The 26,111-nt window shown below is 40.1% G+C and overlaps 1 protein-coding gene and 1 pseudogene across 2 annotated transcripts in view; one reads left to right on the top strand and one right to left on the bottom strand.

Annotated features, from left to right (window-relative positions):
• UBAC2 (UBA domain containing 2) overlaps positions 1 to 26,111 on the bottom strand; it is a 243,675-nt gene that overhangs the window by 86,725 nt on the left and 130,839 nt on the right. For both annotated transcript variants that reach the window (XM_090258506.1, XM_090258508.1), the window contains 2 exons: positions 14,842 to 14,965; positions 8,885 to 8,932 (listed from right to left, as the gene is read on the bottom strand). In XM_090258506.1, coding sequence (XP_090114632.1) covers positions 8,885 to 8,932; positions 14,842 to 14,965 — 172 coding nt within the window. The remainder of the gene's footprint in view (positions 1 to 8,884; positions 8,933 to 14,841; positions 14,966 to 26,111) is intronic.
• On the top strand, positions 3,270 to 7,093 carry LOC149996230 (WW domain-binding protein 11-like; annotated as a pseudogene).

Here is a 26,111-nt window from a genome sequence, read left to right as displayed (position 1 = left end):
CAGATCATAGCCCACGAACAAGCCATCCTGACTGCTTCAACTGTTCATTTTTTCCTTCCCCTTTTCTATGACTTACAAACCCTAGTAAGACTTCTATAATCTTGCACCGTCATGAAGTTTTTTCTTTGTAGTTTTAAAGATCCCCACTCCCTACAAAAAAACTCCAAAAACACCAGAATAACAACAACAACACACACACACACAAAACAAAAAACAAAACAAAAAACTCAGACAACATTCAAAGTCCTAAATGACCTGATGTTTCTAATCTCATTTGATAGGAAACATCTTTTTGCACACTAAGATTGCTTGATCACAAGAAAACAAGTCTGAAATACTGTTTAAAACAGGTAGCAACCATAGAAAATGGGCAGAATGTAAAGGGATATGTTGAAGGGGAGAAGCCTGGAGTTTGAAAAATAAAGGCCTGTCAATTTGATCCCAAATAGCTTGAAAAAGGACCAAATGATGAGAAATATTTGAGCTGTAAAAATAGAAAAACTGACAAAAGCAGGTTCTGTTTTAATCATGCTAGAATCAGCTCAGACTTCAGCTTTTGAGAATCAGGGTACATCCCAGTGGTAATGACTCACTACTCTGACTCATAGAACGGTAGAAAATGAAGAAGTGCAGAGAGATGGATGTCCCAAAGTCTCACTGAAGAACCACAAAAAATTTATATAAAGTTCAGTAAGTAAGATATATTTTCTGAAAGGAAAAAAAGTACTAATGTGTAACAAGATTAGTGACACTGAAATACATAAAGAATACCTCAATTTTTTAAGGTCTCTCACCAAAGACATTAAGAGGAACATTATGGTGTGAACATGATGGAAGTATATACTATAACATTTTTAAATTTGTTCGTTAAATTGAAATATTTTACTTGGCTACATAGCCAAGATTTCTGATGCCAATTTTGCAACCATTCCTGAAAACAGAAGTACTTTTTAATTTTATTGTTTTATATATTAATTTTAGAGAGAGGGAGGGAGGGAGACAGAAAGAGAAACATTGACTTGCTGTTCCACTTATTTATGTGTTGTGTATCAAGACAATGCTCTAACTAAATGAACTACCCCCAGCCAGGCAAAACAGTAGTATTTTAAATATTAAATGTTGGTATTAAAAATCAGAATTGTGAAAAGAGGAATGCAACATAAAAACATGTTATCAGTGATACATGTGAATAATCTCAAAGTAATCTTTAAGCAAAACTGAATGCCCCTTACCCTTTCCAGAAAAGAAAGGCAGCATGTGGAATATCTGATGGATCACAAAACGGAATTGAAAAGTGACAGTTGTTCTATGCAAACTAACTTATTATTCCTCCTGGTAAGCTAAACACTATTTTCCCCTTCAATCCAGGAAAAACAATTTAGTTCTCATTCCTTTCTATGATACCACTGAAGACAGTGTGGGATCCTACTTAATAAAATACCTTACTGATTGATTTATCAACCTTCTCCTCTTTTAATCAGTGGGATATTTTAAAGTTATATATTCAGAAAGATTTATAATCATGCAAGAATGAGTGATACAAGAAGAACAAAAAACTAGCCTAACCCAAATAATCCACCAATAACTAAACCAAATAAGCTAGATTCAAAGTTGGCAGCTTTCCAGAAAAACATGAGTAAAGTTTTTGGTTTCTATGACAGCAGATAACTTATGATTTATGTTTTACACAAATGCCCCTCACTTTTTAAAAAAAAAAATAAAAAGCTCTTTCTCTTAATAAAAACAACACATAATTGCCAGATTGAAATAAAATTATTTCCTTAACACATACAGTATGTAAGGAGAGCTATTGGTTTTAATGTTAAAAAGTGAAATTTCATCACCAGGTTTTCTAACATCCCCACAAAATGCTAAATAGCATCTGTGCATTTCCTTTTGGTAGTAAGAATTTTATTTTCTTTTTAGTATTTTATTTAGCATAAAAACAAAGAAGAAAAAGGGAAGTCATTTGATACATGTGAGGGGAGAAGTCACATTGAGCAAGAGACATCTGGGACAAGATGTGGCTTTGTGAATCTCAGACTTTGATCAGTGGTATGTAAACAAAATATTCAAAAATAATTTTAATATCCTCTTATAATTATACTTATCTAAAGTATAGCACATATATTAAATATTTATAATAATGTCATTTTATGAAAAAAGTAAAAAATAAAATATTAAGTTCAAAACAAGCACAAATATTTATGGTATATCATGAAGGAAAACTAGGTCTTATTTTCACTAATATAAATGATTTTAAGTAAACATAGTATCATCTAATTATGGTGGAACAATAATAAAAAAGGCTGGTATGAAGATTTATCACTGGCTGAATTACTGTAAAAAGTGAAAATTCAATTGGCTCGGAAGTGTTTACTAATAGTGAAATTATTTAAATGCTACATTTACGTGGGAATTAGATTCCAAACACTGTGCAATTCTATTTACTATTTTGAAACAAGAGAATTTTATGTTAAAATTTGTTAAACTTCTGATTCTTTAAAAAAATATTAAAACAAACCCCTTACTACATGCTATGCATGTTACTGAAAAAGACTGTGACCACAACGTGTATGTTTTAGATTTTAAAAAGATTACAAAGAGATGAAAAATGCAACCACCAATTCTAGAGTATTGACTGTAACAAAATGAAACTATCCGAGGTAATAGTAAGCTCTTAGTTCAAAACCAGGAGTCTGAAAACAGAAGAAAGAAGAAAATGAGATGGCCTAAAACGAGTCACATAATGAGTTATTAAAAAAGCATTTGGATAGTAAGAAAAAAATCAATTAATAATAAGTTAACACAGTGAAATAGTTTACTGTAAGGTACTTTGCAAATTCTTGAATGTTTTAGAAAAATATCCAAAAATGGACTTGAGATCATTACTACTAGGAAAAACAAAATGTATCATTAATGAAATACCAAATTCTCATGCTGCTGTAATGATGAAAGCAATGAGCTATCTATCAGTTAAGTAGCTGTCAATTGAGCTGGAAGTTTAGAGAGCTTGGGCCCACAGGCAAAGGAAGTGAGGTAGGGATGGTGGAGGAGCTCAAGGTTTCCATATGGTAGTTGCCAGATAGCAGACCCAGACCAGAGGTGAAGGCCCCTGAAAAGTAAAATAGGCCGAGAATCATCCCCTCCTGGCTTTTTAGTCCCAGAGTACAGTGGAAGTGCTTGGACATTCTTATGTTGATACTGTTTGTTTTGCTTTGTTTTATTTTTTGTTTTCAATGAGCAAGTGAGCCATACAGATTGTCAACATGGGACAAAGATCTATATCATCTACCAAGAGTGGAAACATTATGAAACCCACCTACCAAACCTGAAAAATCCCAGAAGAGAGAATTAAGAAAAGAAGAAAAAACAGCACATGATGGTATGAACTGTGGTTTTGAAGATGAAGGATCCCAAACAGATTATCTGGGACATGGAAAAATTGGATGAAATGGAGTCTAACCCAGTGCAACAGCCATGGTTAAATGAGAATGTGTTGAAAGACAAATGTCAAAAGCTGCATGAAACCTCTGAATGTATTCTATGACTCTATGAAAAAGAGACTCCAGATATTTACAAAGAACTAAGAAAGATAGAAGTAGAATATGAAAAGAAGAGAGCCGAACTTAGCCAATAGTTTGATGCTGTCGAGAATGGTCTATTCCTTTGCCAGATATGCCACATGCCTCTTCCAACATCTTGATCCAGGACATTCCACTTCCTGGTACGCAGCCACCCTCCATCCTTAAGAAGACCTCAGCTAGACTTCTGGCCAAAATGGAGGCTTAAGACTGACACACTTGGTCTCCCTCTACAAGTAGAAAGGAATACAACTACCTCGAAACAAAAGATAACTAGAAATTCCAGAAAATAAAACTACACAGAAGCCTAACGTACAAAGCTATAAACCAGTAATGCTCGTTGGACAGGTAGGAAGAGCGAAATCGGGCGGTGCTGTTTGCGGTAGCACCAGGGACAGCAGCAGGGAGAGCAATCCTGGCTGCAGTCGAGCATTGCCTTGGACGGTGAGGCCCAGAGAGTGGGAGGACGGATCCTGGTCTCCCAGCAGAGAATAACGGCAGGAATCCATCTTGGACCCCTGCTCCCACACAAAGCGCCACAGCGCCATGAAAAAGGTTGCAGATCGCCATCGGTGGCCGGGTAGTGAAGACAAAGCACCACAGTGCGGCGAAAAAGATAGCGGATCCCCGCCGGTCGCCGGGTTGTGATGATTATATGGGCTCCGCCCCATATAGTGTGCCCAAGAAGCAAAGCAAAACACAAATCTGTCAAAATGAGGCAGACAACTATAGAAATCCCGGTGACACAGCTCACCAGGCAGCAGATGAAGAATCTGACAGATGAGCAAATAAGAAACCTTTCAGAGGCTCAATTCAGAGCTACAGTCATTAGGTGGCTTACAGAATTAACAAAAGATCTCGAACAAGACGAGAAAGGATTGAAAGCCACTCATACTGAAAAGAACGAAAATACATACGAGACAAGTGGTGAGGAAATAAAATCCAGAGATCAAATCAACAAACCAGAACATAGGGAAGGAACAAACAGTCAACCAGTGCAGAAAGAGGAAACAGAAAGCAAGGAAAGTGAAGAGAGGAGCAGAAACCTCTGGACAGCTATAAGAGATCGAACATACGGATTATAGGATTGCCAGAGGGTGAAGAAGAACTAGAAATTGAAAAATTATGTGAAAAAGTAATGAAGCAGAACTTCCTGGACTTGGGAAGGAAATAGACTTACAGGTCCAGGAAGCACAGAGAGTTCCAGAAAAACTGGACCCAGGGAGAGCCACTCCAAGACACATTATAATCAAATTGTCAAAAATTAAAGATAGAGAGAGAATCTTAAAAGCAGCAAGAGAGAAGAAGAGAATCATGTACAAAGGGGGTCCCAATTAGAATATCAGCTGACTTCTCAAGGGAGACCCTGCAGGCAAGAAGGGATTGGCAAGAAATATTCAAAGGAATGAAAATCAAAAACCTACAGCCACGATTACTCTATCCAGCAAAATTGTCATTCAGAATAGAAGGGCAGAGATAGTGCTTCCAGGACAAAGTAAAACAGAAGGAGTTCATTAGATCCAAACCACTATTATATGAGATGTTAAAGAAACTGGTTTAGAAAAAGGAGGATCAAAACTATGAACATTAAAATGAAAACTGTATCACAAGAACCAACAGCAGAAGCTAGGGAATTGAAACAAAAGCAAACTAAATAGGCAACAAGAGTGGAAAAAGAACTATAGGTATGGGGAACATACTGGGGGGAGATCAGCAGGGAGGGGGAAGAGGGAGAGGGAGGGAATTAGTACAGGAATTAAGAAGCATAGTAGGAGGGAATGGAATAAACAGAAAGAGGTTGAGAAGAACTATATGCACAACCAATGTACATGGACTAAAAGGGGGGGACAACAGGAGGGAGGGGTCCACCGGGTGGAGGGGAGCAAAGGGAAGGGAAATTGGGACAGCTGTAACAATATAATCAATAAAACATATTTTAAATAAATAAATAAATATCCAATGGGGAAAAAAAGATTTAGGAGCTTCATTCTGAGCTTGGAAATGAGGGTCAAAACTGTGTATGTTCACTGCGATCTCTTCCAACAAATGGCGGTAAATGGGGTTCTTTCCAGTGGTATTGGTCTTTAAAGAAGGAAATAAATGATTCCAATTAAAAAAAAGAAGACCTCAGCCTATAGACTTCCAATTTGGGAAGTTTCTCTTCTTCTCTTGTGGACATGGTGTTCCACATTTGCCCCCAGGCAGAAAACCTCCAGGTCTGCTCCTGGTCCACTTCCTCCTCAAGTCTTGCAAATGAATGGTCCAGAAGTGGGCTTTACCCTAGATCTTCCCTCTCATAGGTGAGATGAAGACATGTTATATAGTCCTAAACTGGCACAATGGGATCAGGATGATGATGTTTCCAGTGAAGATGATGGCTATCTAAGGACATGGATCAAGATAAGGATGATGACAGTACTGATGGCAGCGACATTGACAGATCAGATGGAGAAAGTAAAGGGGATGAATTTGTGCACCGTGATGATAATGAAAAAACAACAATGAAGAAAAAAAATTAGGTCTGAGGGTATAATTTGCAGGAAGAAAAAGGACATTAAGGAGCTGACTTCTCTTCAAGCCATGACACTTTGAATGGCAGGTCAGGAAATCCCTGAGGAAGGTGGAGAAGTAGAGGAATTTTCAGAGGACGACAATGAAGGTGATTCTGATTCTGAAGCAGAAAAGCAATCACAAAAACAGCATAAAGAGGGGAATCTCTTTCTGATGGCATATCTGCTTCCTCACAGCTACAGGCTCCCCCACAATCTGTTCCCCCTTCTTAGATACAAGCACTTTCCATGCCAGGACCATCTCCTCTTCGACTACCTGGACCACCTCCAGGAGCTGCTCTGCCAGAGACCACCTGGAATGCCAGGACTCCGAGAGCCTTTACCCCAACTTTTACCTCCAGGACTACTGCCAGGGTGACCCCCTAGCACTCCCCCAGGTCCACCTCCAGGTGTGCCTCCTGGCCCTCCTCCTTGGGGATCCCCACCAAAGCTACCTCCCCCTGCACCTCCAGGAATCCCTCATCCTGGCATGACGTGCCCACCTTTGGTGCCTACACTCAGACCCACCCCACCTGGTGACTTTTCCCACTGGCTCCCTTGTCAAACCCAGGAGCTTTAAGTGCTCCACTCAACTTGATTCAGTGACCTAGGTGGATGATACAAGTGTAGCCATCATTGAGAAGAAAGCCACAGCAACCATCAGTGCCAAGCCACAAATCACTAATCCCAAGGCAGAGATTACTCGATTTTTGCCCACTGCACTGAGGGTCTGTCAGGAGAATAAAGGGGCTACTGCTGCTCCCCAAAGAAAGTCAGAGGATGATTCTGCTGTGCCTCATGCCAAAGCAACCCCCAGATCTGGTCCCATCACAGTACAAACTAAGGATGATGTGTATGAAGCCTTTATGAAGGAGATGGAAGGGCTGCTATGACAACTTTGATGCCCAAACACACCTCTGTTCACATCATTGGTTCACAGAGAAAGAAACTCTTAGGAAACCTAGGCAAAAGAGCTACTTTTACTGTCAGGGTATTTTCTGACTTCAGTCGAAAGAACATATTAAAGTTTAGCATTGTTCAGAATTCACCGCATATAAGAAAGCAGTTCACTCAGAATAGGCCAGTTACTGAAGCAGTTCTGCTGATATCCATTCCCTTTCATGCCACCATTTTCATCCTGTTTCTTTTCCTTTTCAGTTTTTTGGAAACTTGTGATCAGGGAAATCTTTGTTACTTATTGGTTCTGATTCTCTTGTGCGCTGTGGGCACTGGAGTAGATATTTGGGGGGGGGGGACAATTTATTTCACCCTATCTTGCCTTTTGTGTTTATTTCAATATTTTGTAAATATTTTGTAATATTGTAGTGAAAGAGATCCCAACATCATTTCCTAACAGAAAGTGAGATGTGTGGAAAAAAATGTATAATTTTTTGATTAAAATTATTTCCCACTAACCTAAACTTTGAGTGTTTCATGAAATAAATAAGTAAATAAATATTCTACTGCAAGAAAAAAATGAAGCTGGTACCTCAAGTGGGGATGAGATTAGACAAGACAGAGCCTAGCAGTTGTGCCCCAAAGACTCAGTCTGACCCCATGCTGTCTCTAAGTCACCACAGGTCTTAAAAATACCAGGTTGGAAAAAAGAAAAGAAAAAGAAAAAAAAAAAAAAACTAGCTGGCTCACATGGTTTAAAGACCTCACAGTAGAGTTCAGCATTGTGGTGCTGAAGCAAATCAGGTCTCTGGGTATCTGAGAAAGTACTTAGGGAGGAGGAAACCGAGTGACATCAATCCCTGGAATTTTGGCTGGAAGCTATGGGGAATGAAAGATTAAGTTGTACATGAGAAAAGCAAGCACAAACAAAATAACATAGAGAGCATAAAAGAAGGAAAAACGTGAGCAGGCTTAAAGTAACGACACAGTAGCACAAAATACCACTCACCAGGAAACAAGTTAGTGATAACTTACTTAAAATTAAAATGTCTACAGTAGAATGCATAGTTATTTCCAAAGGTCTCTTTGATGTTTACATATTACTATAAATTCATTGTGTAATTTTCTTAGCCTTTTCCAGGAAAGAAATTAAAACTATATTCCATATACACTAGTTATAATTTATGTTTATATAAATTTGAGAGTTCAAATTTAAGTCATGGATGAAAAATAAAGTTCAATTTCATGTTCTAGATGTCTTTTTAAGTATCTCATCAGTAGAATTTATTAAAATTAAAAAAAGATATAGAGCAACATGGGGATGGGTGAGATAGAGACGTTCTAGCACAAAGAACAAGGACACCACCCAAATCCTCAGCTTGTGCACTTCTCCTTTCTCTGGCCACACACCCTGATGAGTCTTTTGTCAGTTCCAATCCACCTGACTCTCCACGTGGCCTTATTTTTCCCTTTGCATGACAATGTCTCTTTACAAAACAAGCAGAATATCTATCATTATTTTTAGTAAACCCAACTTCATTTTCTTTTTCTGTAATTTTTTCCCTACAAGTTAAAACTACTAATATAATTTGAAAATAACACTGACAAGAAACTCAGCTAAAATGTCCATCAAAATTACCTTGAAAACTAAGACAAACAGGCTTCTTTCATCTCAATTATTCATGTAACTGGCCTTTTTTTTTTTTTAATCACTAAGGAAGCAGCATTGAAACAGGACCTAACAAAGTGTTTTAACATGTTGGAGACAACTGAATATGACCCATAATCTAAAGATGACATTTTTCCTAAAGTTTCTTCAGAAAAGAAATAAAAAGAAGAGGGAATCACACTTACAAGTCCACTTATGGCTACAATCCAGATGGAGGAACCAGAGGTGAAAAGCTATAAAAAAATAGAAAGGCAACTAAAAATGAAATTCAACTGCCAGTAACACTTACTAATTTTTAAATAACTATAATCATAACCATTTAAGTTAAGGATTACTTATACATCATAATATAAACAAATAGAAATTAATAAATATCAATTTGGTTATTTAAAAGAAAATAATATATTAATTTTTCTCTTCTTCTTTAATCAAGATTTCAACATTTAATAGCCTAAAATGGATTGAATCTGGCCCACTCCCATGCAAACAAAAATAAGTAAAATCCATGTATATTCTTATTTACAAATGTACATTAGTTAAGTTAAATACAATACTACATATAAAGAATTATTAGAATAAATAACATAAAAAATATGTAGTCACCATCCAAAGTGTATTTTCAGGTAGTGACATTAATATTAGTTTACATAATTCTCTCATTTTTCCTTTGAATATGCTTTATTGATTATGCTATTACAGTTGTCCCAATTTCTTTTCCCTTTGTTCCCCTCCACCCAGTGACACCCCTCCAACTGTGCTCCCCCTTAGTCCATGCCCATTGATTGTGCATATAGTTCTTCTCAACATCTTACTTTCTACTCCATTCCCTCCTATGCTTCTTAATTCCTGTACCATCTCCCTCTCTTTCCCCCTCCACTCTCCCTGCTGGTCTCCCCCCAAAATGCTCCCCATACCTATAATTCTTTTCCCACTCTCATTGCCTACTTAGTTTGCCTTTGTTTTGGTTCCCTACCTTCTGTTCTTGGTTGTTGTCATAGAGTTTTCATTTTAATGCTCATAATTTTGATTCTCTTTCTCCTAAACAAGTCCCTTTAACATTTCATATAACAATGGTTTGGATCTGATGAAGTCCTTCAGTTTTACTTTGTCCTGGAAGCACTTTCTCTGCCCTTCTATTCTGAATGATAGCTTTGCTGGATAGAGTAATCATGGCTGTAGGTTTTTGATTTTCATTCCTTTGAATATTTCTTGCCAATCCCTTCTTGCCTGTAGAGTTTCTTTTAAGAAATGAGTTTATACTCTTATTGGGATCCCTTTGTACATAACTTTCTTCTTCTCTCTTTCTGCTTTTAAGGTTCTCTCTGTAACCTCTAATTTTTGACATTTTGATTATAATGTGTCTTAGTGTGGTTCTCCCTGAGTCCAGCTTCTTTGGAACTCTCTGTGCTTCCTGGACCTGTAAGTCTATTTCCTTCCCCAAGTTAGGGAAGTTCTGCTTCATTATTTTTTCACATAATTTTTTAGTTTCTAGTTCTTCTTCACCTATTGGTAACCCTATGATTTGGATGTTGGCCCACTTATATCTGTCCCATAGGTTTCTGAGCCTCTGCTCATTTTCCTCATTTTTTGTTTCCTCTTTCTACACTGGTTGATGGTTTGTTCCTTCCCTATGTTCCCATTTGTTGATTTGATCCCTGGTTTTCTTTCCCTCACCACTAGTTTTGTATGTGTTTTTGTTCATTTCAACAGGACTAGCCTTCATTCCTTCCCTGTCTTATTTAAGATCTGCTCTTAGGTTTGTAAGCATTTTTATAACCAAAGCTCTGAACTGTGTCTCAGAAAGATTTCCTATCTGCTGCTTCATTAGATTAGATATTTGCTGTCTGGTCAGATGCATCACCAGAATCTCTATCATGATCTGTGCCATTCTGACAATTTTGTGTTTACCTTTGCTCCCTGGGCAGGACTGTCACACCTCCTATAGGGGGCGGAGCCCCATGCACTCGTCACTACCAGGCAACTCTTCTCACCTCGATGTGGTGTTTTCTGTGGGAGTTGGGGGGGTCCAAGATAGATTCCTGCCGTTCACTCTGTGCTGAGAGACTGGGAGCCTCCTCCTCTGTCCCTACCCCCTCTGGGCCTCACAGTGCAAGGCAATGGAGGTCTGCCTTCCCCAGCATTGGAATCGCAAGCTGATGGGTCTGGTCTGCAGCTGGGGGTGCTCCCCAGGTGCTTCTTGCCTCCCCTTAAGTACAGGTGTCTGTGCTTATCGCTGTCCTGCTGCCATCGCCACAGCTGCCACCACCAGCACAGCTTGGCCTCTCTGCCCCAGCTTCGCCCCTCCTACCCATCCAGGTGAGCACCACTTCTTTATAACTTTATACGTAGGACTTCCATTTATTTTCTGGAACTTCTAGTTATTTCTGGTTTTGTGGTAGTTATATTCCTTCTTAGTTGTGGAGGGAGACGGAGTGTGTCAGTTTATGCCTCCATCTTGGACGGAAGTCTCCTGTGTGTGTTTACCTCTGTGTCTTAGGTAAAGCTATCACTCCTGTTACATTGTAAGGGGCAGAGCCTTAAGAATTCTTTAGTACAGGGTGACCTGTTTCACCATGTTGTGGCGCTGTATGTGGGGGAGGGGTCTGAGAGGGAACAATGCCACCTGCCCAGCACTCGCCCCTTTTCCAGGCACTTCTCCCACTTCCGTATGGGGCTGGTGCCTCTCTAGCTGTTTCCCTGGCTGTTGTTCCCAGAGTGGATGTGTCTGCAGACGTTCTAGTTCCATGGGGGCCCTTTAAACAAGCAGACTCTGCTGAGAGACTGGCAGTTTCTGCCTCCATCACAACCCCCACTGGTTTGCACAGTCAAAAGCAATGAGGCTTGATTTTCCCCGGTGCTGGGACAGTGAGCTTCGCGGTCTGGTCAGGATCTGGGAACGCTCCCGAGGTGTCCTTCTGACTTTTTAAAATGTGTAACTGCGCTTTCCGCCAGCCTGCTGTTGTTGTTGCTGCTGCCACCACCACACTGTGTCCTCTCTGTCCCGGCTCCGCTCCTCTTACTGGTCTGGATGAGTATTTCTTCTTTATATCTTTGTTTGCTGGACTTCCATGCAGTTTGATTTTCTGGAACTTCTGGTTGTTTCTACTTTTGAGGTACAGTAGTCCCTCTCTATATCGTGGTTTACTTATTGCGGCCCGTATTGCCAGATTTTCAAAATATTATATTTAATTATTTATCACGTATTTTTCGCTATATCGCGGGATTTTGCGGTACTATATACATACATATGTTGTTAAAGTTACGTAGGTTTAAGAGTGTAGAATAAATGTAAGGTTCCTACTTTGCGGGGGTTCTGGAATGTAATACCCGTAATAAGTGAGGGAATACTGTAGTTAAATGGCAAAAGTAATTAGAATTAAGTCTCATGAAATCTCTCCATTTGCTTTCTAAATCACTTACATCCAAGTGTTGTGCTCAGGGTTTTTAAAAAGTTATAAGACATCTATTTCAAAGTGTTCCACAAGAAAGTGAAGATTTGTAGCCTAGTGTTTGTTCACATTTAGATCTTTAGATCAGGAATTTAGGTACTTCTGCATGTACAGAAAGAAGCAAGATACCCAGGTTCATTCTTGACATTGTGCTAGGTAAAAACCTCAAAGTTCTATACATTTATCAAGAATACGTAGAAAAAAAGATATATAGAAAGAAGACAGATACAAAGGTAAGAGATGACAAAGCACAGGTAAAAGGTGGCTGACAAGCTTTGATCTAGTTCTAGCTTAAGTAAAAATGAATGTTTGTTGCAACTTTAAATTTAATCCCTTGATCTAAAATTCAGTTCTTTGATCTAGTAGGCATGGATCTTTCTTTAGTGTAAATGACTGACAATAACAAGGACAAGAATTATCTTATTTAAAAGGAAATATTTTTTTGTAGTTTCTTCTAAAAATATAAATAATAATAAAATAGCTAAAACTTTCATAGCACTTATTATGTTATCTTAATGCTTTTCATATGTTAAACTTACTGGATCCTCCTAATCATGCTATGTGGTTAAGTTCTATTATTATCTCTATTTTACCCATGAGAAAACAGAGAGGTTAAGTAACTTGCTCCAGGTCAAAGAGCTGGTGAGTGGTGGAGCTGTGAGTGTATACTCAAGTGGTCTGGCTCCACAGTCCTGTATCATGATTGGTCCATGCAACTATGCCTCATACACAAGAAAGATAAACATAATTTTTTCAGTAAAAAATTATTTCCAGTGGACTCTTAAGCCCCTCATCTTATTGTCTGTTTGGTCCCAATTATGTCTGCTTATGTTTTGACAGTGTATATGTTTTTTTCTCACTGCTGCGCTCCTTGACAACAACTCACTTAATTTTATTCTCCATGTCTGTGGCTTCAAGAAGCTGTATGGAAGACAGTAAGGAACAGAAACATACACAAAGGTTTAGAGAGGAGGGAGGGAGAGAGGAAGAGAGAGCATAAACAAAAAGAATAAGGGGTTCATACTCACTTCAAGGTGGGGAGGGTTGGGAGTTGATACTGAATAGGCAAATAGAGGGACTTTAGAGTTTATCAAAAAGCCAATTAAGGCCTCTCCACCTGTACTTTCTGATCCCAACTTCTACCTCACCAAAAAACAAAATAAAAAATTCACTATCTCAGAACACATATGGCGATAGCTATAGACAAAAATTATTCATTAATAATAAGAACCAGTGGACTTAGTTGTTATTATCTGTTCAGATTATCCTAAACACTCAATACTATTATCTCTAATCTTTCAAATGACCTGGGAAAATGGGGGCTCAGACAAAGAAAATAATAATCAGAGTAAGTAATTAAACCAAGTTCACCTGGTTCCAAAGACTTTATACAATGCTCCACTGAATTCCTACTCTATAATTAATAGAACAATGTTTTTCATTCTCAAAGATGGCACATAACATTAGAGTTGGATAGAACTACAGAGTCAACATGAGGCTCAGAAGACTTCTGTAACTTGACCCAAGTCACAAGTGAGTAAGTGCCACATTCAACTAGATCTTGGGTTTCTTGTGTCAGGTGTAGGGTTCTCTGCTACCACTGCTTTCTGCCTTCTGTTGTAACATTGTAAAAAAGAAAAAAAAACATGTCATAGCAAATCCTAGAATAAGAATAAACTGTAAAAATGAACTATTAGGTTACATGAATATTAGGACGGATAGGGAGACTAACGCTATGTACAGTGAGAGATGAAGAATAAACATAGTTCATGAGAAATGGTTGTAAAAGTGAAAAAAAAAAAACCCACCCCAGATGAGACACTGATAACACATGACAGCAGACTAGAGAAGTTAGAGGAAATGCTAAAGGTTAAAAGGGAAGGGAGGAGGGCATTTTACAGAGACACGAGTATCCAGTTTGATATGTGTGGGATAAGGAATGTTATAAGTATTAACAGTGGATCAAAAGGCAAAGCTATACATGGTACCACAGAAAAAAGCTGAATAAAAATTTCACATCAAAAGCTGTGAGAGTGAAAGAATAGTGATAAGTATTAGAGGTAAAAAACTAATAATCGTATATATCATCTCCCAGAGGGCCTAGAACACAGAAGAATGATCAAATGTACTGAATATTGGTGAAAATAACCTTTTTCAATTTAAGTCCAATAATAAGCACCCCAATGGTCTTCATATCAAACCATTAAGCAGATGGTGACATTGCTATCACGCCTATGCAACACAAGTTATAAAGTTGATAATGCTTCCAGCAAAACCCAAAGCTCAGGTTGGTAAAGCATATCTAATTTAGTCTTCAGGGCTTCATTCGTGACATCATATTCAGTAAATTAGTTTTGACAGAAATTTTCCACTTTCCATCTTTTGACCCTTCTCATATATTTCCACTTCATAATATGCAGTTATACAATGAAATTAAAATATTTTCCACTGATACAAATTACAGTGAAAACTCTTATCAGATTTTAAAGTCTATGAAAGTATTCTAGTACCTTATATACGTTGATGTTCTCATTCTGTAACACTTCCTTTGAACATTTGATATAGATTATGAAGCCAAACTTATGGGGAAAAACATTGTTTTCAAGGAGATCAAATGAGAAAAAGACAAATAAAAAAAAAAGAAAAGAAAAGATCTGGCTAAAGAAATATGAACATAAAAATGCATACTATACCTGTAGTCCCAATATATAAATCAATGTCTTGTTTGTGATGGACAATGGGCCCAGAATATGTGCCACTTGGACTCTTGGTATGGAGCAGTAAAATGGTACAAACAGAGCAAACACAGGTGCAAGGCTATGCAAACAAATAAAGAAAAATCACTATAATATAATATTTGACTTAAAAATACCAATGGCAAATGTATATTTGATATAACTCTGCTTTTAATTTTACTTTAGTCTGAAAGCATGGTCTTAGATATACAATTTGCTTTCTATACATACATCATATCTGAAATAATTTGTACTTATTTAATTCTTGTCAACTATTTCAAAACTATTGCAAAGAAGTGGTTTAGCATCTACTAATTAATTTTCAGTCATTGTGAGGAAATTTTAAGTTGGTGTTATGATTCTTCCAATGAATGACTTAAAATATAATAGAACAGACTACATAAATCAAAAGCAACAAACATTATAATACAACATGGTCAAGTCCAAAAGCCTCATCTCATACTTTGTCTATATATCTGACATCCCCAGTTCCCATTCCCCATCTACCCAGTGCCTGCAGCTGCTTGGGAGATAATGATGAAGTTCCCCGCCTGTAGCCGCCTGGGAGATAACGGGGTGCTTCGAACTGGAAATAAACTAAAACCATGTTTTGCTTTGATCAGCCTGTCACACCCACAGCTGCGAGGTAACCAAACAGCTCAAAAATCCCTATTTTCTTCCCCCTATAAAGCAACCCCTTTCTCCCCTAGAAGCTCGGAGTCCTAGCCACCAGCAGCAGGGCTCCCTCCCTGCTTGCTAAGCTCGGAGTCCTAACCACCCGCGGTAGGGCTCCCTCACCGCGTCTTAATGGCCTTCTGAGGGACTCCATTCTTACATTTTGGTGCTGAAACCCAGGATTGGGACACCGGCTCAACCTGGACTCCCGAGTCAGACTTGGGCACTGAGCTGGCTCCAATCCTTGGACTTGGAGTCTCGCAGATCTCCATGAGTCAGCAGCTTGAGCTTCCCCTCTGGCTTGCTGACCTCATCCACCTCCTCCTTTTTCCTCTGATGCCTTTCCCAACTGCCATATACTCTCATACAACATTGGTCATTGGATTCGTGGGTGAGTCCTTGCCTTCGTCTCCTCTGGGTTTTGTTTCCTGGTCTATCCAAGACCGCTCCGGCAGTTTGACCCTAAATCTGAACACTCAGTCAGAACCACACCCGAAATCACCTGACTTCTCGGGTCAATCTGCACCCACTATCCAGGGCCTGATGACTCCTGGGGATGCCTGGGACAACTCAGTGCCTCCCCTCGCAGCCTTAGCCTCTCTGTTCTCTAGTTGGAATGGGGACGCTTGTCTTGACAGATTGCAGAGCTGGTAATGTTGGCCTGGATTCACCTTTCTCTTCTTTCTTGGACTCACATTAACCCTAACCACCACCATGGGAATCAGTCAGTCTCCCCCACCCAAAGATACCCCTCTTGGGTGTTTAGTCCATAATCTCAGACCTCTCCAACTAAATGGAGAAGTCAAGGCCTGTCGACTTGTCTTTCTGTCCACTGTCCCATGGCCCCAATATCCTCTGGATAACCAGTCAGTGGCCAGAAAACAGCACACTTGACTTCGGAGTTCTCACAGACATCGACAGCTTTCTCCAGTGGTAGGTCAAGTGATCAAAAATTCCCTTTGCTCAGGCTTTCTGGACCCTTCGAAGCAAACACTCTCTGCGAATAGCTCACTACCCACCAAATTTTCCTCACCCAGGAAAAGCCGCCTTCCTCTCGACCCTCTGCAGCCCCTCTAACTTCTTCTTCCTCGGACACCCTTGATCCTTCTGACCACCCACTTCCTTACAACCCCACGCCAGATGCCCCCTCACCCCCTTCAGAACCCCAAGTCACCTGACTCCTCAGTTCCCAGCCGCTCAAGACCCTGGACCTTCTCCTCCCCATACCCGATCTCGTGGGCCTATCCCAACCTCCTCTTCTCCCGCTCTCCCCACCTCCCTCCGATCAGCCTCGCACTTCTGGTCTCTATCGCCTCCAGGAGGTCGCTGGTAGAGACGGTGTCATGTGAGTACACATCCCCTTCAAGTTAGCTGATCTTTCTCAAACTGGGCAGCGTTTCGGTTCTTTCTCCGAGGACCCCACTTGTTTCATCAAAGAGTTCAGATACTTAACCCAGACCTATGACCTTCCTTACCAGGATGTCACCACCATCTTGATTTCTATCACAACCCCTTTAGAGAAAAATCGTATCTGGGCGGCTGCCATGGCTTATGATGATGAGTTACATGCCAACAGACCCACAGATGCTGACTATCCCATTGGGCTGATAGCAGTCCCCGCAACCCCCCCCCCCCCATTGGGACTATCAGATGAATTCCCCTGACCTTCGCAAAATGTCCCACTTCCTTGCGTGTCTCCTTGCTGGGATGCGCAAATCAGGCTTTAAGGCTGTCAACTATGACAAAACCCTCGAGGTCACCCAGGATCCTAGTGAAAATCCAGCTGCCTTCTTAACAAGGCTCACAGGTTCCATCCAAAAATACACCAATCTAGACCCCACTTTCCCCGAGGGATGCCTCTTTTTACACACCTACTTCATTAGTCACTTGGCTCCAGACATTCGAAAGAAGCTCCAAAAGTTAGAGGCCGGCCCTGAGACCTCCCAAAGTGAACTCATTCAGGTTGCCTTCAGAGTATTCAACAACTGGCAAGACAAACAGGAACAAAAAGAAAAGGAGAGGGAAAAGGACCAAGAGGAATGGGAAGATAAGCAGTATCTTCTGCTAGCTAATGTCCTTGAAAACAACCTCAAGGAATAAATTGAGCCTAAAGGCAAAGCCTCCACCAACAGGCAGCCTCAGGACCCATTTCTAGTGCGGTCAGGAGGGACATTGGGCAAAGCTCTGTCCAAACCCCCGCTTACCTCCTCCAGGTCCCTGCCCTCTCTGTCAAAAGACAGGTCACTGGCAGTTTAAATGTCCAACGGCCTCTAACTGGGGGACTAGACTGCCTACCCCGGCAGTGGATCTGGACGCGAGCCTCTCAGTCCCAGACCTCCTCGAACTTTCCACTGCCTGACGGGGCTGGATTCAGGAGCCCCGCCTCTCACCGACATGGCTGCAAAAACCAGGGTAAACATACTGGTGGCAGGTAAGCTTGTCTCCTTTATCCTTAATATGGAAGCCATGAATTATGTCCTGCCCGAATTTTTGGTGTTCCTAATTCCCTCTGCCATATCGGTTCTAGGAATAGATGGCAAGGTGACCCAACCCCTAAGTACCCCTCCCCTAACCTGTCTCATTGGGCATCAGGCATTCATCCACTACTTTCTAGTCCTGCCCTACTTCCCAACCCCTCCTCTCTTCAGACAGATAATGGCCCTACCTTTGTTTTACAAATATCCCTGCAAGTGGTTCAGGCACTAAACATTAAGTGGTGACTTTGCATCCCATTCCGACCCCAGTCATCAGGGAAGATAGAATGAGTTAATGGCCACTTCCAAGGCAATCCCCAACCTCCCTCTTGTCCTGCCCCCAACACAAACGAGACCATCAGTGGTCTGAGTTTGGCGGACATGCGTACAGCAATCCTATCCTTAAACAACTGGGAATAGGGCACTCCATATATAGAGGCTTCTTCTGGTTTGTAGAAATACGCCAGTTAGAGAATTCAATCCTAACTCTCTTTATCCCTTCAAGAAACTTGGAATACCACCCTCCAAGCCCTAGAAAACAGTAAGAATCCCTAAAACGCCTAGCAGACAGTTCTCCAAAACAGGAGGGCCCTAGACATCCTCACAGCCAAAGCAGAGGGAACCTGCGCCATACGCAATGAAACTTGCTGTTTTTACATTAACAATACAGGCATAACAGAAAAAAATTACAAGTACTTAATAAACACATTGACATTATTGCCCAAGCTAGGGAACCGGCATACAGAAAATCCTGGTTTGGAACCTTCCTCTCATACTTCTCTCCCTTCAAAGCAATCCTAGTGCCTCTCGTAACCCCACTGCTTCTCCTCCCATTATTCCTCGTCCTTGGCCCTTGCTTCCCCAAACTGCTAGTTAACTTTATTCAAAAAATGGTCCAATCCATGACAGCCTCTACCATCCATAATGTACTCTTATTAAGATCTTTCAGATATCAACCCATGGCAAGAGATGATACCAAGCCAGCAGTCAACCCCCTCCCATTGCCCTAACTCCACAGAAAGTCGTTATAGAAGAGAGATTCGACAACGCCTCTCCCATCCAGTCTCTGGCACACAAAACCACTCTGCTGCCCCAAAAAACTCCCCATCCTTCACCTTCTTTTATTAAAACAAAAAGGCTAGAATGATATCCCCAGTTCCCACCCCCCTCACCCCCCCCCCCCCCCCCCGCCTGCAGCTGCCTGGGAGATAATGATGTTTCAGGCTGGGAGTTCCCCACCTGCAGCTGCCTGGGAGATAATGGGGTGCTTCAAACTGAAAATAAACTAAAACTGCATTCCACTTTGATCAGCCCGTTGCAACTGCAGCTGCGAGATAACCATACGGCCAACTAAGCTCAAAAATCCCTTTTTTTCTTCCCCCTATAAAGCAACTCCTCTCTCCCCTAGAAGTTCAGAATCCTAGCCACCCACAGCAGGGCTCCCTCCCTGCTTGCTGATTCTCCCAATAAACTTCTTTTTTCCTGCTCACTGTATCTTACTGGCCTTTTGAGTGACTCTGTTCTTACAATATCACCATAGCACTTGGCACCACATACCACTCCTGCCCTCCCTTCCACAAATTCCCTCCTTATTTTGCCGTAAACCCTGCCTCTTGTTGCTCTCCCTATGATTTCTCCTTCCACTCTTCTACTCTTTCCAAGGATCCATGATAGTCTTTTCTTCTTGCTCCAGTCTCTCCTTGTACAATCACAAGCCTTCTTTGGCTTCAGTTAAGAAAATAAAGTCAGTCCCAAACTGTCTGCCTGACCCCTCACCTGGGTTATGAAACTCAATTTGATAACCTCAACTGGACATATTCAAAAGTCACAAGCTGTAAGACTTAAAGTCTTCTCTCTAATCCATCTCTTAACATTGTTAACAGTATTCTCTCCCCGAAACACAACCCTGATCATGTCACACCCCTGTTTAAAACCTTTCCTTCCAAGGCTCCCAGTATCCAAAGAAGAAATTTAAATCTTAGGATGAAATAACCAAACCCTCACATTTTTATTATTAATGTAGTTTCCCACAACTGCAGCCCTCTATGTTCCCTCCCCTCTCCTCCCTGGCCCCCAAATATGCTCCCTGGGCACATTAGGCCCTTTCAACTAGTCACTGACACAGGTTATTCTTTCAACCTAAATGTTCTTTCCACTTTCCTGCTGAGGAAACTTATGGTGTATGATGGAGCTCAACTCTTTTCAGTGATTTCTCCAGTCCCCTTGGTAGCTGGTAGCTCTCTTCTTTGCCCTCAAAGCTACCTCAGTTTCACGATTTAAATGAATCACCTGGGCACTCTGTGAGAGGCAGTAGGCCAGGTACAGGAGCTCCATCTCTATTTATGAGTAAAAAAGTAGGTGCTAACCTCAAGGAATAAGCTCCAGGATTGCAAACTCACATTCTTACAAGAGCTAGGCAGAAAACATGAATGAGTAGAATGGTTTGGACACACACTTGCACCCATCCTCCATTAAACATTGGCTTAATAACTCAGTCTATTTTTATTTTCCCATTTTTGGGGTGGTGAATAGTATCAGTACAAAGAACTATTTCTTTACCGTAAGAAAATGGAAGAAATATTCTTCACTTCCACAAAGAAATGTTCTCACTACCCTTTTTGTAGAAACATAGGACCCTCTTGGCCTCTTGTGTGTTTTCCTATAGTTGATAGAGATTGTGTTATTTTAAAAAAATCATTCACTATCCTTTCAATTCTAATATTAAAAACAAAACAAAAGCAAATGTACATTGTAATTGTAATTAATGGGAGGAGGATCACCAGGCCATCTACAACAAATAGCAAATGCTAGAACAAGGAAAACCCCAACCAGTAAATACCCAGTGCCAGATACTGGGTCAGGTCTGAAGACACAAAGATGCATAACATACAGCCTCTTGCAGTCTGGTAAGAAGAATGACAGGGGCAGGGCAGCAAGACATATGTAGACAGCACAGTGAATTAGTCATGAATGCCTCACTCATATGGTCCTCCTCTCAGACTAAGCGTACCTTGTGGCAAGGAAGTAAATGCATCGCCTTGGTCCTCCCAGCATCTGGCACAGTGCTTGACATAGTAAGAGCTCATTAAATTAGGGGCAATAAAATAAACCTTATTCTTGAACAGTTGTATGATCCATACTTTAATTACAGAGGGTTTTTTAAAATCTACCATTAGATTATTAATTCCATAAGAAAGCATCCCCCAGTGCCTAATACAGATCCTAACACATAGTAGACCCTCATTATTTGTTGTTTTAAAAAAATTTAACATTATCTGTTGGATTAACAAATTTTAACAAAGGAATTTTAATGAGGGTCAATGAGGGTCTCAATACTACAGAAGAGAACAGTTTTTTTCCTCCAACTCAAATCATCTAAACCTCAACACAGTTGACTAAGGAGCTATGCTTCTTTTTATTAAAACATACAAGTTAGCCACGCCTAGGCTTAAAATCCTCCAATGCTTCCCTACCCTCCAGTAAAAAACAAAATCATTACAAAGACACACAAGGCCTGGGTCCCCATCTCAAACCTGATCTACTACTCAGTCTCCCCACCACTGGCTCTTGTTGGTCCAGCCACACTGGACCAGCATGTGTCTCACTCAAGCAGGACTAAGTATGAGAGGGGACCACAGCCCACGAAACAGAATTTAGTTATAAAAAATTGTGTATTTATTCTTACATGTTTAAGCTTCAGTCACCTTCAAAGTACTCTCCATTTGATACAATACACCTATCGAAACATTTTTTTCCACTGCTCTGTTTTGAACTTGTCAATTTTGATGCCTTTTAGTGCTTCTGCTGTTTTTTGTTTCACCTCTTCCACATTGGCAAAGCATTTCTCTTTGAGGATTTTTATTTTTTCATCCAGAGAAACAAAAAAAAAAATGCCACTCAGGGTGAGATCAGGTGAATAGGGAGGGTGGGGCATGGGGGTCATGCCATTTTTGGTCAAAAACTGCTGAACATTGAGCACAGTATGGGTAGATGTGCTCATAAATTGTCCACCATGAAATAGGCAAACATGTTGAAAGAGTCTTCAAAAATTCACTGAAGCCAAATGCAGCCTCTCACAACAATGTCAGCAGGTACACTGATACAGTTGGGTTCCTAGAACACTCATTTAGTGGGGGAAGCCTCTACTATAAGAGGCCCAACCTCCAAAAAATAATTCCATTTTAGGGCGATTACCCCTCGAATAAGGTGCCCAGGGTGTGTGCATATCCTCTTCACCCACTCCTGACCATCTTCACACAGAAATGAGCATCACTCACTCCTTTCCACCATTCAGGTCTTTTCTCAAATAGCACCTTCTCAGAAAATCCCTTGCGGACTGTATCCCCTGCCACACCTCAGAGCCCCATCTCCACTCAGCATGCTCTATTTCCCTTTTACCTTAGCACCCATAACTGGCTACTCTGCTACATGACTTGTTTATCATCTGTCTCCCTGACTAGAATTGAATGGATTTCTGTCAATTTTCTTTCCTGCTTTATCCCCACTATCTAGAATCACGGCTGGAACAGAGTGGTTGCTCAATAAATATTTGCTGAATGAATTTCTCTTTAAAATCATAAAACCATACAGCAGAATTTGCCTTCTGCTTAAAAAGCCCCCTTCCTTGTTTTATTATTTTTAATAGGATTAAAGTATATGGTTTCATATATATACTCAGAACATGGCTTGTTGGTCTCTTGGTAATAATAAGACAACTCTATTTTGGTTGCACTTGAGATCTCTCACCACAGCATATGTTCTTTAACATAGTTAAGTTACAGAAATTCTTCTGTTTACATTTAGCAATAAAGTATAAACAGTGATATTACAATAAAAAATCTAAAGCAAAGTTTTTATTTGAAGTTATATTTCAATGTAAACTAAAAAAATACTGATAGGAACTTTAATGACTACAGTTCATGTCTTATATACCAATAGAAGTCTTAAAATTCCTTAGAAGTTATTAATCACTCTGTAGTTTTAAATGATGACTAAATACTAGACCACATATGCCCATAATACAAAAGCACACATTTCAGACCATGGTTATACAGGTTGTTTTGTAGAAATTTTCCATTGCTATTTCTGTACACAAAGACTTCACAAAATATCGTGTTATTAGTCACTGACCAGTTCTCCTCTTCTTCCTATTTTATGATAACATCTGTTCTTTATACTGTCAACAAAATGAATTCAACTTGATCTTTTTCATATTGTGAACAGCTAACTTCTGGAAGCCCTATCTGGCTTAAGTATATGAGATCGAAGTACAGAAAAAAGGAAAACAGATTATAAAGAATCCATTCAGGCCATCATCAACAAGTCAATAAACAACATGTGCTGGCGAGGATGCGGAGAAAAGCGAACCATGGTGCACTGCTGGTGGGAATGCAGACTGGTGCAGCCATTATGGAAAACAGTATGGAATTTCCTCTAAAAACTAAAAATGGAACTGCCTTTTGAACCAGCAATTCCATTGCTAGGATTATATCCGAAGAATCCTGAAACACCAATTCAAAAGAACCTATGCACCCGTATGTTCATAGCAGCACTACTTACAATAGCCAAGTGCTGGAAACAACCTAAGTGCCTATCTGTAGATGAGTGGATCTAAAATCTGTGGTACATTTACACAATGGAGTACTATGTAGTAGAAAGAAAGAAGGAACTTCTACCATTTGCAACAACATGGATGGAACTAGAGAGAATTATGCTTAGCAAAATAAGCCAGGCAACGAAAGAAAAATACCTTATGCTATCACCTATTACAGGAGACTAATGAACAACACAAACAACTGAGCAAAGGTGAACCAGAGGGCATAAGCCTATGATCTCATTACCTAAGTGATTATCCATACGTACAGGCCTCACTTAATCCTGTCTGCAGCGCTGCCTCCTGAGACTCAACGGTTTGGTTGAACTAAGTGGCTGGGTTGGTGAAGCATGGGGTGGTCTGTGGGCTTCACTTTAAAACTGGTTTCTCTTTTCTACCCTAAAGGCTTGGACAGAAAGGGCCAGAGGTCTGAGAGTAGGGAAACCTAAAATATTCCCCTCAGCCCAAACTAAGTATAATGGGCAAAAGGGTTTTGGACAGGGGAGATGTACCTGGCACACCTTCCTACAAAGAAGCCCCTTTTTCCCCTAATATGGGATATTGAAAAATTAATCCCTGCCTTTTGTCATCTAGTGGTTATGGATTGAATGATGCCTTTTAACCTTGTTGCCAAATCTGTTGTCCCCAGAATACAACAAGGATGCCAGCCTGTTAAACCAAGCATGCCGTGGTGTGGGGACAGCCAACTGACCTGGAGTCTGCAAGATCCTTCCCCATGTGGGAAGGCCAACCTCCCCTCCACACCCCCACTCTTATTAGGGATTTCTGGACCCAAGGGTAGGTAGGACGATGACCATGTCCAGCTTGAAGAAGTTAGAGGAGCACAAGACCTTTAACCATTGTCCTTTATAAGATTATAAAGGGTCTTAAGTCTGAGAGGAGGCAATTGTTATTTTTTATTGTTATAAAATTTAATAAATTAATTTTTTAAAAAAGAAGAATATAGGAAAGGGCGAAGCCAAAGAACTTGTATGCATGACCCATGGACATGAACTAAGGGGGGTGGGATTGCTGGGGGTGGGTGGTACTGGGCAGAGGGGAGCCAAGGGAGAAAACAATTGGAACTACTGTAACAACGTAAGCAATAAAATACACACACAAAAAAAGCTTTCACAAAAAAGGAATCCATTCATTCTTTCACTGATATTATCTAATATATACTCACAACTGTACTCAATAGAACAAATAAAATACTAGAAATACTCAGTTCAGGTCACAAATGTCTATCTTACCTCTTGTACAGAAAATGATGTTGACACCACTTTTATAGTACAACTAAAAAAAAAATCCTGGTAACTTTCAGCAACAATAAAAATAAGGTTTGTGAGTTCATGAAATTATCTTACTCTAAACCTCAATAGCACCTTGCAGGACAATTGCTCCTTCACCTCTTCTTTATGTACTTGACTACTATAATATCAAAAAGGAGGTAGATCCAGTTTGCTAGTATATTTACTTTGCCTAGTTGAATTGTTCAAGCATAACAATGTTTTACTTAATAAAAACTACTTCAAAAATTAAAAACCAAAACATCCCACTAGGATGGCCTTTCAACAAATTCAACAGAGTCTTCTTCAAGTATTCTTCAATGCAAACTTTAAAGGAACTAGTTCTAGAATATGTTATATTTATCCATCAGATTATAAAGTCTCTATTTCCCCCTCATAAATTTCTTTGCACTGGTAATTATTTAGTTCAATGTCTTTATTTTATAGACTGTGGGGTGGAAGGCCAAAGAATTATTCTTCTGTTTGACAAGGTTTCTCCACACTCTTCAGCTTTTTAGAGTTACAAAGAACCTAATACGCTTCTAATGGGATAATACCACCGAGAGGCTAAAATCACTGAGCCATTTGTTGTTGTTTTTGTTTTAAATCATCACCCGAGGACATTTTTTTTTTCATTGCTTTTAGAGAGACAGAAAAGGAGGGGAAAACATCAATGAGATAAACACTGACTGATTGTCTCCCTTTCGCACGCTAAACCACTGCCAGACCTGAGATCGATCCGGCAACCTAGGCATGTGCCCAACCAGGAATCAAACCTGCAACCTTTTAGTTATGGGACAAGGCTCCAACCAACTGAGCCATACCTACCAGGGTTCACTTGGTCGTTTTTGACAGACCCTTAAAATAAAAGGGCCTCTGAGGTCAGAGAGCTACAGATTCCTACCAAATGATTCAATACGCTCTACACTATCTTTCAAAATATTTAGTTTATACAAGCAAATAAATGACAGCTTACTTCATGTTTTCATGGTCCGAACTTTTAGGAACTAAACATATTTTGATTTGAAAGCTGACTTCAGTAGCTTCCTTTTATTGGTTTTTCCTTCTATTCTCTGGAGTTAGGAAGATTGACATATCCAACCTAAATCCTTTCTACAAGACATCTTCCAAATGCATGAAAATAGTGATCACATCACTGCCAAGCCTAAACATTCTCAGTTTAGTCAATCATTTCAC

Source organism: Furipterus horrens, unplaced genomic scaffold (assembly GCF_987537825.1).
Source record: "Furipterus horrens unplaced genomic scaffold, mFurHor1.1.pri manual_scaffold_12, whole genome shotgun sequence".
In the NCBI taxonomy this organism is placed as follows: Eukaryota; Metazoa; Chordata; class Mammalia; order Chiroptera; family Furipteridae; genus Furipterus; species Furipterus horrens.
Note: the sequence above shows the minus strand (reverse complement) of the source record. Positions and strands in the feature narration are given on the sequence as shown.